Source organism: Mycetomoellerius zeteki, unplaced genomic scaffold, assembly GCF_001594055.1.
Source record: "Mycetomoellerius zeteki isolate Tzet28-1 unplaced genomic scaffold, Tzet1.0 scaffold28, whole genome shotgun sequence".
Lineage (NCBI taxonomy): Eukaryota > Metazoa > Arthropoda > Insecta > Hymenoptera > Formicidae > Mycetomoellerius > Mycetomoellerius zeteki.
This window is the reverse complement of record NW_017257260.1, coordinates 793,408-810,780: the sequence shown is the minus strand read 5'-3', so window position 1 is coordinate 810,780 and position 17,373 is coordinate 793,408. Positions and strand designations below refer to the sequence as shown.

At 31.6% G+C, this 17,373-nt stretch overlaps 1 protein-coding gene across 9 annotated transcripts in view; it reads right to left on the bottom strand.

Annotated features, from left to right (window-relative positions):
• Positions 1-17,373, bottom strand: part of pHCl-1 (pH-sensitive chloride channel 1) — a 128,314-nt gene that overhangs the window by 102,018 nt on the left and 8,923 nt on the right. For 8 of the 9 annotated variants that reach the window (XM_018450384.1, XM_018450385.1, XM_018450389.1 and 5 more), the window contains 2 exons: positions 9,651-9,836; positions 865-1,035 (listed from right to left, as the gene is read on the bottom strand). In XM_018450384.1, the coding sequence (XP_018305886.1) occupies positions 865-1,025 (161 nt within the window). In that variant the 5' untranslated portion in view covers positions 1,026-1,035; positions 9,651-9,836. The remainder of the gene's footprint in view (positions 1-864; positions 1,036-9,650; positions 9,837-17,373) is intronic. The other variant, XM_018450383.1, reaches the window with a different exon arrangement.

Here is a 17,373-nt window from a genome sequence, read left to right as displayed (position 1 = left end):
CAAAAGCCAAGTAAGAAATAACTTTTTTAATTGCTTATAATTATACATCAATTATTTGTTTATTTACGTCTACCGTCATTTTTTATTAGATTTGAACATAAAATAAATTTTTAATAACAAAACAAAACCTTAGCTGTTCGTGATTTCCCGACAACCATGGGGTAATCACGAACATAGTACTAATCACAGCTAATTATTACAAAAGTCATTTTCTATACATTTTCTTTCTTTTCTTTCTTTTTCCTCTTCTTTAGTACTTCATCTATCACTATTATTTGGTTACCCTCTTCAAAATTTTTCATGATTTTTTATGATGTTATTACTCAGTTGAAAGCACATTCTTTTTACCTTCTGATAAATAAAATTTCACTTAATTTTTATTTACAATTTGTGCAAGGTCGAGACTGTGTGCTTTATTGACAAGGAAACACAACCAACGGTCCCCCTCCGATTTAAATAAGCTTTTACTATGTTGTTCTATGGACAAAAATAAGAAAAACGTATTTTTTTATATCAGCTGAGTTGACTGGATATGAAAAAGTATAATCGTGCACCACAATCCGTTCAGCTATGCCGCGTTTTCTTGTTTACGACCCACAGTCCTAATACTTATCGTACAATTGATCGGACGTCCAACTTCAATTGTAGATTTCTCAAATTCAAAAGCCCATCAACCCAAACCCTTTTACAGTGTTAGTACAATCTTCCCTTTCGAATGAGTTATGGCTCATCCCATTTGTCACTTCACAATTCTTGGCATCTCAGTGTTCGGATCATAATAATAGCATATTATAATAGGAGGATGTTCGAGAAGCTAAGAGGCAATTCGTATATGGCGATTATCTTATTATGTGCTATACGTACATGTCTTCGGCACGAACGAGAGAGACGAGTGTAAGGGCAAGTGTGAGGATACAAAGGGATGTGAAGATTAAGGAACTCACGAAGGAGGTGAGAGATAGCGAGAGGATAGATGAGAGGCGGCCGCCACCACTCGCACACCGCCCTAGCGCCACCCAACCCATTCTATGTCATCTGAAACAGAAAAGTAATATCTTGACGTTAAAATATCTTGATTACTATTATAAATTTGAATTTGTTTTCTTCTTTTTGCAAAAATAAAATTGTTTAAAAACTTATTGTTCGTAATTAAAAAATAATTTATTATAATTTTTTACTATACTGTCAGAAATATTATTTTACATTTTAGTTTAAAAAAATCTTTTAGAATAGGCTAGCTTTTTAGATACATTACTATATGTCTCATTAAAACTGCATGATAGCTTTAATAACTTCATAATACTATTAATAATTTAACTACCATGTGTATTTAATGAAATGCACTGTGCATAAACACTATATGGGTTCATTACGCTTTTATATCAATTTTAGTATTAATTTAACATATCTGGGGAAACAGTAGTGTCTCGGAGCTAAGTATACCTTATTTGCTACTGCTATCTGCACATACACAGAGAACACTTTGCATTAATTTTATATAGTATATTGTGAATTCTGAAGAGGTCCATTATATAGCTTTGACGGAGATTTTTACTTAAATACATATTTTATTAGAAAATATATTTCAATGTAACAAATTGACTTGAAGTTACATTATACAAAAAAATGGTAGTGTAGCCAAAAAAACCGATTACAAAAATCCGTGTTGTTAAAAATGATCACTTTTGCTTCAATGTTGAATAATTCACAATCAGTGAAAAAAAATCATACAATGTTCAATAAAAAAACAAATTGAAAATAAAGAATCACTCTTTCTGCTGTAAACCGCCTTTTTGTGTGATTTTTACTTCACGCCATAGACTTTTGTAAAATTTGTACAAAATTTTTAGATTTGACGGATATTCATTTGTCCCTATAGCTCTATAAAAAGTCAGTTAGATTGAAATATTAATTACCGATTTCGAAAGAAGAGATTTCAACTTTTAAAATGCTTTTTGAAAAATATCGTTATGACCATTTTCGAAGAAGTTACTCTATCTTGAAGTTAAAAGATCATTTAGAATTAACGTTAAAAGCCCAAATTTAAAGTTTACGTATCTTTGCGAAAAATTACGAAGCTATGTTTGAAAAAGCGTTTTAAAACTTAAAGTCATAACTTTCGAATGCTTCGAATCACGTTTCTATGTAAAAATTTTATTACAAACGTTGCTAATTTGAAGTGGATCTTGTAAAATTAAAAAAATAAACTCAAACTTTGATGACGAGCACAGAATAAAAATCTCCTCAGTGCCGTGCCCTGAAAAAGAGAACATTATTTTTCCGTCCAGCAACTCCACGTGGCGTACATTGGGTAACGCTAATGTCGGCGGTGAACATTATTTTTTTAAGAAATGATAATATCATTTCGAAAATCCCGATCAAAAAGACCACATAATAATGTAAAATATGTGTTTTACACAAAAATGTTTTAGTTTTCGACATTTGTACTAAATGTTTCAAGAGAAATTTTTTTCATTTTATAAAATGTCAAAGGTACATTTAAAAAGCAAAATAATGTTTTCTTTTTCAGGGCACAGAACTGATAAAATTTTTTATCCGTGCTCGTCATCAAAGACAAAGTTTATTTTCTTAATTTTGCAAAATCCACTTCAAATTAGTACCGTTTGTAATAAATGTTTACATAGAAACATAATTTTTGTAGCATTCGAAAGTTATAACTTTAAGCTTTAAAATACATTTTCAAACATCATTTCGTAATCATTTTTTGCAAAACCTTCGTACCAAGCAAATGTTGTCACAACTTAACAGCTTGAGACGCTATGTTACACTAAGTAATGATAAAAAATATATCAATTTCAAAATTTTCGTTCTCGGCATAAACTCCACCTCACAAACACATATTAATGCGTATACTTTAATCCTGAAAAAGAATTTTCGAATCTGTGAAAGAGAAAAAAGATATTTGTTATAAAAAAGATTATATGATTTAGTACGTAATACAGACGGCTTTAGGATCACTTTAAAACAAGTAACTAAAGCGAAAGAAATCTAGATCTTTCACTGTCTCGTTCGCTCTCGGCGCACCGAAGGCGAGCACTCGGACATGCGTGTGTGGCTACTGCCACTTACGTGCTTACGCCAGGTCGCCGACTGGTGGCACTGACTAAAGCTCTAGATTAAAGTCACTAGATTAACAAAGTATCGCAAACTGCCATCATTTTGGCTCCATGACGCGGTTATTTCAAACTTATGTATGAATGTAATCAGGTTAGGATTGCACTTTTGATTGCACTTGATATATATAGATACATCACATTAAATGCAATATCTGCACTCGCCATTTTGGCTCCAAAGATACGTCACTTCAATTTTCCCATCGACTTTACACTAGATATACCAAAGTAGCGCAATCCTTTTATCTAACCCGAAATGCCGACAATTTTTCTATTGGCTATTTCGATCGCCATTTTGGACCTAGTGGCCTGTAGACCAATAAGCGCCATATCATATTATTGATATATGATATGGTTAATAAATCGAAAATGGAGGCGCTGGTTTGATATATCTAGAGCAGAGCTCCAAAGTCGGTGTTTTTTGGTTTGAAATTGAAATGTGTCGGTATTCACACTAATTACCGTTCCTACTCCTTACTTCATTGCTGTTTTGTCATAGCGTGCGATGCTCAGTCTCATGGACGACACATCTGAAATCGTTAAAAGTTTTTGACCTGTGTTTTCCGCTACGTTTATTCTGTTACTAATATTATAAGATACTATTATTCATAATACATTTAACTATAAAAATATGAATAACAGAATACTTTTAAACATAGTGAAAGACATAGGTCAAAAACTTTTAACGATTTCAAACTAGTGTCGTCCCTGAGACCGAGCGTCGCACGCTACGACAAAACACCAATAAAGTAAGAAGTAGGAACGATGTGAATACCGACACATTATTCAATTTCAAACCAAAAAACACCGACCTTGGGCAGCTCTGATCTAGAGCTTTGGCACTCACACTGTTACAGTACCGCATCACGATAAAAGGCTGAATTAATAGGCATGAAAAATAACGTGTTGGCGAAATTTTTTTTGCGCGTCATTTCGTTATTATATGCTTATTTGTAAAACTGTCTCGTACTTATCAAAGTCGTAAAAATGGACGAAGATTCAAATTATCTTGGAATTTTATACGTAAAAGCATATTTTTCACTACTTTCAACAGCTGTCAAATCGTGTGTTTCTTGCCTGAGTAAGCCTTCACTTTACATTCCTTTTATGATTATTTATTGACTGTGAGGGGAGGTAAGGAGAGTCTTTGCCCATTTTTATAACATTTTTTGATAAATATTCAGAAAAGGGGAGCCACCTCCGATGATCTTGACCTTGACATATGTTGTCAAGGTCAAGGTCATCGGAGGTGGCTGTTCTCCATTTATGTTATAAAAACTGTTCCAGATTGATAGTTCAAGTCAAGAATTAGTATGAATCTAGTATGAACGGAAGGTAGGAGTTTTAAAAAAAATTTTTTCTCTCTCTGTAATTTACAACATCGTAGTTTAAATTCTAGACTCCGAGATATATTCATCGGTTTGTCAATAGAATCCGAAAATTTCGTGCTACATAATAATAATTTTAAGAACAGATGAAGAAGAATCACAGTTCCAATCGGACACAGATTGAAAGGAACATACGACAACTACCATCGGACACAGTTCCAATTGGACACAGGTTGAAACGGACCGATTGAGACTGTGTCCGATTGGAACAATTAACCTGCTGTGTCCGATATTTTTCGTGCGCATCTGGAACCTTCCTATATGTATATTTATCGTGTGTATACTCTATCTATCTCTAATATTCTTTAAATTTTAATTACTCTTTAAATTTTAATTTCAGGTTCTAATGTGATTAAATATTAAAACCAAAGAAAGAATGTAAAGAATATACATTTTATAAATGGATAAAATAATTTCAATTCTTTATATTGAATTAATTCTTATGCCATTGTTTAGAAGCATTATAATAGTGACACATTGACATTATTGTACAAGAGAAAGGAAAAGAGGACACTGTAAGCAAGTGGAGTGGGCAGTGGTAATCAGGCCGCCGTGGCGGGCGTCCTTCCTGGTATAAACGCTACTAGCATACAGCTGATGTCGTCCGATCAATACAGAGCGTTGCGGTATGGAACATAGAGTACGTCACATGGCTTAACCTGTTCCATTCTGAGAATCTGTAAGTGACTCGTTTTCATGCAACGCTTTCTTCATGTTTTACCTTTTGTGTGGCCTCACAAATTTTAACCTATATATTTTATGCTCGTTTCTATCAATTCTGCTATTGAAATTGATACATAAATACAGCGTGACACACGCGCGCGCGCACACACACACACACACACACAAACACACACACAAAGCTCTATAATACAATATAATCACAAATCATGCGCACGTGTATCTACTTATACGTAAAAGAAAGCATCAAATTACTTTATAAAATATATGGCAAACACTCAGATTCTTGATCAGTATTCATGATTTTCTTATTTCATGTGATTGTTTTAAGTAATGTCTTACTACTAATATGGTATTCATAATCCGTTCTTATTTCAAAATCGTTTTAAAATGCTAATACGGCTCTCTGGATAAATCTTATATTTATATCTTATATTTAGGACCGTCTTAAGTAGTCTTAGAATGTCATGAACCAATTAGAGAGCCGTATTAACATTTTATTAAGACATTACTTAAAACGAATTTAAAAGAACAGAATACCACCTTCTGACTGATTCATGACATCTAAGATTGTACTTACGACAATCTTAAATATAAGAATCGACTATGAATAACGGCCTATGATTGGTTTATGACACCTTAAGACTGCACTTAATACGGTCTTAAATATGAGAATCGACTATATATCCCAACTCCGCCAGAGTTTTATATTTTAATTTTAGAGTTTATCTTTTGATTTTCTGTAGTTGTGGCAATAAAAACATTTATTCAGAATCATATAAAAGGAACAACTGTTTTGTAATGGAATAATTCGACCGGGTCATTTTTCCATAAAAAACGTGGCGTTCTTTAACTTGCGTTAGAATTGATGTCTATTAACCTAGAATGAAAAAACAGTGGAACAGCTAATGTCGGCAGAGAAAAAATCTTTATCATTATATTATTGAGCAAAGGTTGTGGAAATTATACGCAAATAAGAGAAATCAAGTTTGCCGGCACTGTTTAAGGTAGTTTTTTAGTAAATCGAGTTATAGAAATGTCTAATTTCTTTATATAATAAGGTTCAAGTACCGAACTTAACGTATATAAAATTATAGGATAGATTAACGATGAAATGAGAGAGAAAAAAATGTTGAAAATGTAACTTTTATCGTATAAAAACGATTAATGTGATTGTGGACAGAGAGAAGAATTCAGAAAGTCTTTCATTGGTACATTGTATCTCGAACCGACTAACTGACCGTCAAGTATGTAATATATAAAAATTGATGTAACTAATTAATTTGCGGCTGAAGAAGACTACAGTAAAGTTGAAACTAGTTTCGCTAAGGTTTTGTAATTTTTATAATAAAAATTGAGAAACTGCGAACATCTTGATTTTGCTCGGTTTTCGCCTATGTTTAAATTAAATTACTTGCTGACCTGATAATCTGATGGCAAATTGTCGGCAAAAATCGAACAAATCTTGTTGACATAACTAGACAACAAATTGATGACAAGAATCAGGAAAAATTTGCTAACATAAAAATTGGGCAAGATCTGTCATTATCATACGCATGCCCGCCACGACCAATTCGTTACAGTTCGTATTGTCCTCACGTGTGATTATCACGTCGTGCGTGCAAGAATGCCATCACGTCACCTTTACAATATGATGGGAGCTCAAGTGCGAGCATAAAAGATGTCACTGTGTACAATCATGTATGATGGGGCATATTGTACAAACGTAAAAAATCGTGTTAACAAATTTTATAACAATTAATATTTTTGTTTATTAAACATAATGTAACAATTAAATTTATTCCTATAATAAAAAATAAATATATCTAATAAAATTACCTCAAAGATAAAATAAAAAAGTTATACGTTTAAAATAACACTAATTTGGATATTATTTTGTAATAGTTATTATTAACAGTAGCAACCCGAAAAAAATGAACAAATTATTATAGGAAACTTTATCAGAAAGGAAATTAAAGCGTAAATTTCAAATTTTAACTCTTTAATTTTGTGTAAGTGCGTGCGTGTACGTACATTATATTTCTAGTAAACACAATGTTACATATAATGTACATATAACATTGTGTTTATTGGGAACATAATGTAGGGGAGACCGGGGATAAAAGTAACAAGGGGACAATAGTAATATCGTTAATATTTCTTAAATTATAATAGATATGTGTATGCGGCTGCATGGTAAAATTCTGTAGACAGATCGGTATTGAATCGTTCGTTATGTCGCTGGTTCTCGCAGCACGAGTGCAGGAATAGAAATTATTTTTTTCATGCATCAAGTAAGTTTTATTGCGTGCACAAAATCTAAAATTTTTTTTTCTTTATAACGTATAGAAGATATAATGTATTATCTCTTAATATGTTTTAATAATAACGGTTGTAACAAAATTCCTCAGTCTTTAAACAAACATAACTTTTTTCTAGTTACATAAAAAAATTAAAAATTAAAAAATTAAAAAAAAAATTTTGTAGCTAAATAAATTCCACAACTAAAGACTACATATTTTTTTAATGTAAATATTATATTTTAACTGTTATAACACTTCAAAGTAAAAATGTTACTTTTGTCCCCGGTCTCCCCTATGTACACGCACGCACTTACACAAAATGAAAAGAGTTAAAATTTGAAGTTTACACTTTAATTTCCTTTCTGATAAAGTTTCCTACAATAATTTGTTTCTGAATTATATTGAATTTTTTAAAAAAAGTTGTCTGTTTTGTAACATTTTCTTTAAAACGGTATAACTTTGTAAAAAAAAATCGTAAAAAAAAATGTTCCAAATATGGATTTGTTTGAAAATTAATGAGCTTAAAAACTCATACACTTTTGTGCCATGCAGCCGATTCTCCTGAGCAGTGCAACAGTTTAAAGAAAAAGTTTTTTAACTATTTTTCGATGTCCGCCTTCAATGTCCGCCATTTTGTATTACATTTTGTGTAACTTAAATTTGATCTCCATGGTCATCAAGGGGAATGTTCAAGCTTTAATTGAACTGTGGTTCATCTCGATACGATGATTTTTTAATTAAGTTATCGCTATTTGAAAATATTAAAAATTTGTGCTAAAATTTAATGGCCCATTTTTTTATGAGTGTAGTTCTTAAATTATAGGCATTTAAAGTTGGCGAATCATACCGCCTAAAATTCGCGCACTTAGGTGCGGTAGAATTTTTCGTTGTATCACATCTGAACTTCAGACAGTATGATTCGATACCTTTAAATACTTATAATTTAAAATATAGTTCTAAAAAAGCCGCTTTTTTCAAATTGCTGGAAAAAAACCGGAAAAATTTCGGTTTTTTCCGGAAAATTAGTTTTTTGGAAAAATTACTGGTTTTGCTATGTAAAAGACATAATAAGTAACTTCTAAATTCCTTTATAAAATTAATGCGATCTATGAAATTATGTAGCATTATTTTAATTAAAATTTTTTAATTATCCTATTTTTATAGTAAAACCTAATTTAACCTTCCTTTAGTATATCGCAAAGCTTAAGTAGACAGATTTTTAATTCTAGTTTGTCACACTCCGGCCTAATAAACTCCTGAAGTGTCTCTTTGTACCTTTTTTTTTTCAAATATTTTGTTACGAATTCAGTTTAAATCCAAATTATTTTCTAAACCTACTATTATCATATAAACATGATGTTTGGACTCTATATTTTTAATTCTTACATTAATGGTGCAATAGTGTATGTTTTGTATGTTTTATTGAATACATTATGCGACCTCAATCTTTTATACAATTTCAAAATTTATGTTAACTTATCTCGCTGTGTACCCTATATGCAATTATTTTCTTTACGGAAAGAACCGAGAAGAAAACGTGGTAGGTTTTACGAGCACGCGTGAATTTTTCCAAAATGAATTTTTCTACCCTTGAGAAAAAAACCGAAAAAATCCGCTTTTTTGGAAAAATTGGGTTTTTTCCCGATCCTTTAAAACTATAATTTAAAAACTATTAAAGCTTCAACATTTTAATATTAAAATTTTCGTCTCAAAATGATCTCAGAAATCTATTCTTAAGCATTGTTACGGTCTTTACCGAACACTCTGCATAATTATGCATAATTATTATATATGACCGTTTATGTACAGTTATGTGTGAAAAATTTCTTATCAGAAAACGAGTAGATTTAGAAAAAAATGATAGATCTTGCTCGGTTTCTGCTGCCAATCTGTCGTCAGATGATGTCAGCAGGCTCTGCGCGATTTTGACTCTCAATCTGCTGTCAAATTATGTCAGCAGACTCACCAATCTTCTGGCATAACATGTCTACAGGCTTTGTCGACAGATCCATAGCCAAATGCAGATACATATGGCTATAGTTATGTAGTGGAAATCTACTCGAGTTTGCTATCAATTTGCCCGCAATTTGCTATCAGGATCATAGTGCACTATTATTTTAATGCATATACATATATTGATGTACCTTAATGTGAGATATGTAGCTGATCGTAATGGACGAGGCAGGCTTTTGCTATTCGTTGTGTAGGTACGTCCCGTCAACTTTTACTAACATTCATCCACGGGTACGACCTTCTTCACCCATTTTTATGAAAGGAAAATTCTTCAGCGTTTCATTGTCATGTTAGCATAGACAAATAGTCGTCACCATCTAAAAACATTAGATAATACCGCGAATTATGATATTATCTTGTATGATAATAATTGTGTAAAGAGAAAGTTTTTCGCAGTCAAAGAGCATAATCGTATTTCTCAAATCCTTATTACAATAAAACATAAATACAATATTTCACTAAGTATAATTATATAAAAACAATGTTAAAAGAGAGAAAGAGAGAGAGAAGAGAGAGAGAGAGAGAGAGAGAGAGAGAGAGAGAGGGAGAGAGATAACCCTGCAATTATCACATTACTTATTAAGAACATGTTCCTGAGATAACGTCTCTCTTTTGAGTTGAAAATATTGGGTTAGAGGAAAAGTTCTGCGGTATTTTGTTAGCTCAAAATTATATATACAATATTTTCGTTAAAAATGATTAAAATTTAAATTGAAAAAAGGGTTTTAAAGCTTGAAATCTCTACTTTCGAATGGTTACTATATTTTTTGAATTTATGTGAGTTTTTCAATTTTTATATATATAAAACTGCGAGCTGAAAAAAAGGGAAATTTTTTTTCTCATTTTGTGGGTCTGTCACGTGCCAAAAAATTTGCAAAAATTTTTTACTATCTATATCGTGAAAGTTTGGAGTTTTCCTTACAAAATCGTTTTTAAAAAATGTTTCTACAATTTTTTTTGTTGAGTTATTCGCGAGTTAAGTAAAAAGGAGCATTCTGACTTTGATTCTATATATTTTACATTTAAAAAATTAACATGATACTATTCGATAGAGCAACGTTTCAGCTTTAAGAATCTGTTTTTTTAATTGCAATATGATTTTATATACAATGATTTTTAACGGAGTTATGAGCAATCAAAATCAGAATGCTCTTTTATTTAATCCGCGTGTAACTTGGTAACAAAAAGTCGTAGAAACATTTTTCAAAAACGAACTTTTAGGAAAAACTTTAAGTTTTCACGTCAGATAGTCGAAAATTTCGCAACGAATATATTCTCTATATAATAATTTTGAGCTAACAAAATTCCGCAGAATTTTTTCTCCAACCCAATACTAATACGAAGATGTTTCCAATAAACACATGTTGGTATATTATGTGTTTATCAAACGTAAATATAAAATTGATTATGGTATAAAATAGAAACGCATCGAGAAATATCCGGTATCCGGCATTATCCGATACTTTTTTACTATCCGACCGGATAGCCGGATATCATTGCTTTCCATTTAGTGACACAAGTTGACATGAATATCTTCCTATTTTTGTTACTCATTGAATTTTAAGAAAGATAGAATAATGCTTGTGTCGATTTGTGTCACCAAATAAAAAACACCAATTATTATCCAGTTGAAATTTTATATTGACGATTTGCGTTAATCATCATTACATAATACCTGTGCAATATGACGGTATCGACAGTATCGTTAAGAGTTAGGGCGCGTTCATATCTTGATGGAAAAGCAGAAAGCGGAAAAACAGTGATCAATCACAATTCGCGCTGGTAGTAAGTAGTATAGTACAAAAAGCCGAAATTGTCGATTACCAGTGCGAGTTCTGATTGGATGCTGCTTTTCCGCTTTCTGCTTTTCCGTCAAGGTATGAACGCACCCTTATAAAATCGGGTCTCTAATTCTTACATTATGATATCACCCAGGACTTCTACATATACTATTTCCACATATATTAATGCTAATACATATACAAACATGGTGCATTTCTTTCCATCTTTCAGGGTTACCACTTGACGCGTGCGTATAAATCAATATCATTGAAGACTACTTTTTCAAGAGTTAACAATCTAAGAATCATCACAAAAAAACTTAAGCTGTGTAAGCAGTAACCAATCCAACACGTTGATTTCCTTAGGGCTCTCGCAGACAAATTTCTGTAACAGTAAGCGTAAGGCGAAAACTTAAGTCGATGAACCAATCAGAATACTGTTTTAAATCTACGTAATCTGACGGAAATAGAAATAGCAGTAAATTTATCCATAAGTGAGTTTTAGTTGGTTGAAATTCGTCTTATTGCGAGGTTATGGATAAGTTTACTGTTATTTCCATTTCCGTTAGATTACGTAGACCTAAAGCAAAATTCTGATTGGCTCATCAGCTTAAGTTTATATCTTACGGTACTATTACCTTTGGGTACTTTTCGTTGTTAGTAAATAATGTATGCATTTTTTTTTTTATTAGCATCGCGTTCACATTTAGGAAATTTTACGCTTTTATTGTAACATATTCATAGTGTGGCACGATCTTTTAAAATATGTTTAAAAAATGAAAATGAAAACTTTAACTGTAAATAATAATTAATTGCAAATTAAACATTTACAAACAGGCGTGACATATCAAATTCATAGATGTTATATGTGATTGATGCGTACATTTGCTAGCAAGAACGTTCATTTAAATTTTGATGCACTTTTGTTTGTGCTATATACTTTTACTGAATCAGGTATGAAAATATGTGCTTCTGTTAGTAAAAGTGCTAATTTTTTATTATTTCTGAATACATTCATTTATCGAATTAATATGCACATTGACTGGTACGTGTACCCATACAAGTACTAAATTAACACTTTATGATGAAAAAAAATTATAGAACTATATACAAAGCGATACAAAGTATATACGTTCTAATAAAACAGAATTAATAAATTATTTTTAGAGCAGTTAGTAGAAATAGAATTAACGATCCGTCTTGGCGAATAAGGCCGATCGATTGAAGTAAACCTCGAAATGTTGCTGCTTTTCCTAAGTCAAGTTAATTCATTTACTGTATCGAATCATTTAAATATTGTTTTGACTCAGATTCACAGTAGATATTTAACACTTTTAATGCTAAATACAATTATTAGCCTTTGTTTTATTGCATTGATTAAGATCTTATCACACAATTGTAAAATAAATGTAAAATCAGAAGAGTGATATTTAAAAATCAAGTCCTTTCTAATTCTTATAGTAATTAATAAATAGTAAGGTAATTATGTAGAGATACGGGCCACCCCGATGACCTTGATATATGTTATCAAGATCATCACCCCGACTGACCCTGAACAAATTTTAGCCGTCGCTCGTCATTCGTTAAAAAATTATTGACAAATAACTTTTTAACGAATTGTATTAAGATTCATTTCTACTTAATGAAAATGAACTTAATTATAGTATTTTGGAAAGCTTTCGAGGTAAGCTACAAGAATATGTAATAAAAAATGGAGGGTTCTATTTAAAAAATTTAAAGTGACCTTGCTCTGACCTTTACGACGCTACCCAAGGTCAAACCAATGGTACCATCTTATGTCTTCCTCGAAGTCACAAAATTTTTATTTGAAACATTTTTCGATTTAACTCAGTGTTTCTGAGATATTTGAGTGAATCCTTTGAAATGGGACACCCTGTATAATAATAAACGATTTATTAAGACCGTATATGTGAATATACAACAAGTAAGAACCTATAACGTTTAAAACCTATAATGGTTGAAGCTGAATCTTAGATGCTTGAATAATTTCTATGTGAAGTTATATAATAAATATGTAGTCATTGCACTGCGCGCCGAATTGGTTTTTCGGACTTATAAAGGCAATTAAACTACTATAGTAATGTCACAAATTAAATTGATAAGCAATTTAATAATTTGATGCTCAATCAGGCATCCTATTAGAATGATATTAATATACTGAAAAACTGTAAATAAATTTATTGCGAAAAATATTACCTCAGCCGAGAGTCGAACCTGAATCTCTTGCATTCCGTGCGAGCGTCCTAAGTCTTTAGACTACCGAGGCCTTAGTAATTTTCTTCGCAATAATCGATATATAAGAACAATAACACACTTGTCTTAATGCATAATGCTTAAGACGCTCGCACGGAATGCCAGAGATCCAGATTCTACTCCCGGCCGAGGTATGTAATATTTTTTGCAATAAATTTATTTACACTCAATTTTTGCAGGAAATCACTCAGAACACTCTCCTTTACAACATATCTAAAGAACATTTAAATCGGTGATGTGTCACCTAAAATGCATATTTACCCTTAATTGTTATTTTCAAAAATTAATTTTTCATAATTTAGTTAAGCACAATTGATTTATCAATATAGAACCAAAAAATACATATATAAATACAAATGCTAATAAAAATCCGTCCACTAGAAAAAAATATGCCCCTGTAAGAGATAGAAGAACTCTAAATACAAACCGACCATAGAGTTTTTATAGTAAGAATCTCGCTAATTGTCTAGAGTCTTCTTACAAAACTAGAGATGAGGCATAGAAACTATATAGGGTGATATTCATAATCCATTCTTATTTCAAGACTGTCTTAAATAATGTCTTAAAGTGCTAATACGGCTCTTTGATTAGTTCGTGACATCTTAAGGAGATCTTAAAGATGATTAGTCATAGTGTAAGCAAAACTTACACACAGATAATTTACATGTCATTGACACATCACTACCCAGATAACAATTCATGAGGGCTTATATTGCCCTCACGCGTGATTATCACTGTCGTGAAAGAATGCCACCGCGCCATACTCACAACGTGATGGGGATACAAGTGCGGGCGTAAAAAATAACACTGTACAATCATGTGTTATGGGACATATTGTACGAACGTAAAAGATCATACTGTTAACCAATTTGTTTGTAATAATTAAGGTTTTCCTTTATTATTACATAATAATTAAATTTATTTCTAAAGTTACTTCAAAGATGTAATAAAAAGTTATATGTTTAGAAGAAAGAAATAACTAATTTGGTTATTATTTTACAATAGATGCTATTAACAATAACAATTTACATTGTTAACATAATTTCATATTCTAAATTTTCGCATAATTCTACATGTAATTAATTTAAATATAAAAAGTAATCTATAATAAGTTATTTAAAAATTACTATTTGTTTGTTTGATTGTTTACAAGAATAGAAATTATTAACTTACAATCAAGTTTTATGAAAGATCATTATTATTATAATAACTTTGGTTCAATTATTTCTGTGAAAAAGCGCGGAGATTCATAGGTAATTTGTTTCAATAATTTGTTAATAAAAATTAAGTTAAATATTTATTTAATTATTACTTTTTTTATGATGTGGGATAATATTCGTTTTTATCGAATTCGTTTTTATCGAATTCGTTTTTAGCGAAGTTATTAAAGTATGCTTGTAATCACACAGATAAAAAATTATTTAGTGAAAAGATGCTAATTTATCATTTTATTTAAATATTTTTTGCACAAACAATGAAACTCTAAAATCGGCTCTTACAGTTCACTTTAGAATTTATTTCCAAATATATCTGTTAAAGAAACATTCAAATCGGTTAAGAAATACAATATAACCTGTTTTGAACAGAAAATTCACATATACGTCATCGAGCAGTACGCGGCACCATCAGCAGAAGGACATAGCGAGTTAAATCTTTTTTTTTTTCTCGAATTTAAAAGACTATACAGAATAGAATAAAAGACATAGTATTGAAAAGTTCTTAAATGTTCTAATAAAATAATTTTTTGAAGTAAGTCCCAAAGGCTACAAAATGAAAGTATAGTACTTTTTTTCAAATATGTTTACCGAGTAAATGAAACTGAAATATACATTTTTTAAAATAGTTTATTTAAGATTCATACCGCTCACACGCGTACGGCATTCATGGGTGCAGGCGATATGAATCGCAATTGAAGCATTCATATGAGCTTCATGTTGCCCGCATACGTTCAACACTAACACGTGCGAGTAATATGAGCCTCAAATGAAGACGCATCTGCATGATGTGTGCACACTGTGACGATTATTACGTACGCGTGCGCGCACTCTGCAGGCATTTTGTTATCTGGGTACGTACTACTATAACAGGATGTCCCAACAACTATTACCACTTGAAATATCTTCTAATCTATAAGGTGTAGAGAAAAATTTATATAACCAAAATTACACGATGTAAAGAAGGCTATTATATGATGATAATAATTTTTGTCCAGGTGGAGGCACTTTAGAGATTTCAAGGTCAACTTCGTTTTTTTTTAAATAGAATTATATAAATTTTTTTACATAATATGATTCCTATAATTATTTTGCATATAAAAATATTAAGATAAAAGTATCGAAAAATCAATAGTTTATGAGACATTTTATACTTTATTCTGGCACATTTTATGTCAATATATATCAAAATAAGGTATAAAATATCTCGTAAACCAGAGCTGGAATTTAGTTGCACATTTCGGCTGATTTTCAGCTTGGTTCCTGCCCCTCACTTCACCAACCTGCCGATCGGCATTTAGGCTGCGCGTGGGTTGGTGAAGTGAGAGGCAGGAACCAATCTGAAAATCGACCGAAATGTGCAACTAAATCCCAGCTCTGTCATGAACTATTGATTTTTCGGTACCATGATCTTAATACTTTTTTATGCAGAATAATTAGAGGAATTATAGTGTGTAAAAAAAATCATATAATTCCGTTTAAAAAAACGAAGTTGACCTTGAAATCTCCGAAGTATCTCCACCTGGACAAAAATTATTATCACCATAGCCCCCTTTACACCGTATAATTTTGGTCATATAAATTTTTCTCTACACCTTATAGATTAGAAGATATTTCAGATGTTAATATAGTTATTGGGACACCCTGTTTACTACTACAACAATATTATCTGTATATATGTATACACATAATTTTCGTATAATAATTACATTTTAATTAGACGTTTAAGTCCAATTCTAAGAACTCCACATTGTTTCTTTGTGCAAACTACTAGCAGAGAGAAACCTAATAGTGGATATCCCGGCCTTTTTCATGAACCAAAACTCGTAGGGTAATGTCCACGTTTTTGTGGTTCTTTTCCATACTATTACGTGGATTAGACAAAGACGAATAATCAACTTTAATTGTTCGTCCTTGTCCCACGGAAAAAAACTGAAAAAACGTAGACATGATTACCCTACGAGGTTTGGTACACGAAAAAGGCCGGGATGTCCACTTTCAGGTTTCTCTGCTACTAGTCTGTGGACTACTATTTCGTAAATACAGATTGCACAGTTTTTATATAAAGCAAATGATGTCACGATATGACAGTACTAGAACGCCATATCGGACTCTTATAAGAAATGAAGATCTCAATTTCGAAATTTTTTGTCGTTCTAGGCGTAAACTTCTCCTCACGGACACATACATATTAATGCGCATACTTTAATCTTGGAAAAGGATCCGCGCTCATTGATGGATGTGGTAGCATCTCAATGTTTTATCCTGATGTAAGACAACGCTCACCCATATGCTGCCAGAATAGCAAATTAACTTCCTCGAAGAAAACAACATCAAAAATGCTACCACATCCATCAATGAGCGCGGATTTAAATCCCATTGAACATGTATGGGATATGATGGGAAGAAGATTACAAAGATCAGAGGAATCGCCAACAAATCTGCAACAATTGGAAGCAGCATTACATCAAATATGGTAGGAAATTCCTCAGATTTTAATTAGAGCTTTCATCAATATGCGTACACGTTTACAAGAAGTCATCCGAAGACGAGGCGGAAATACACAGTTTTAAAGAGCAAACATA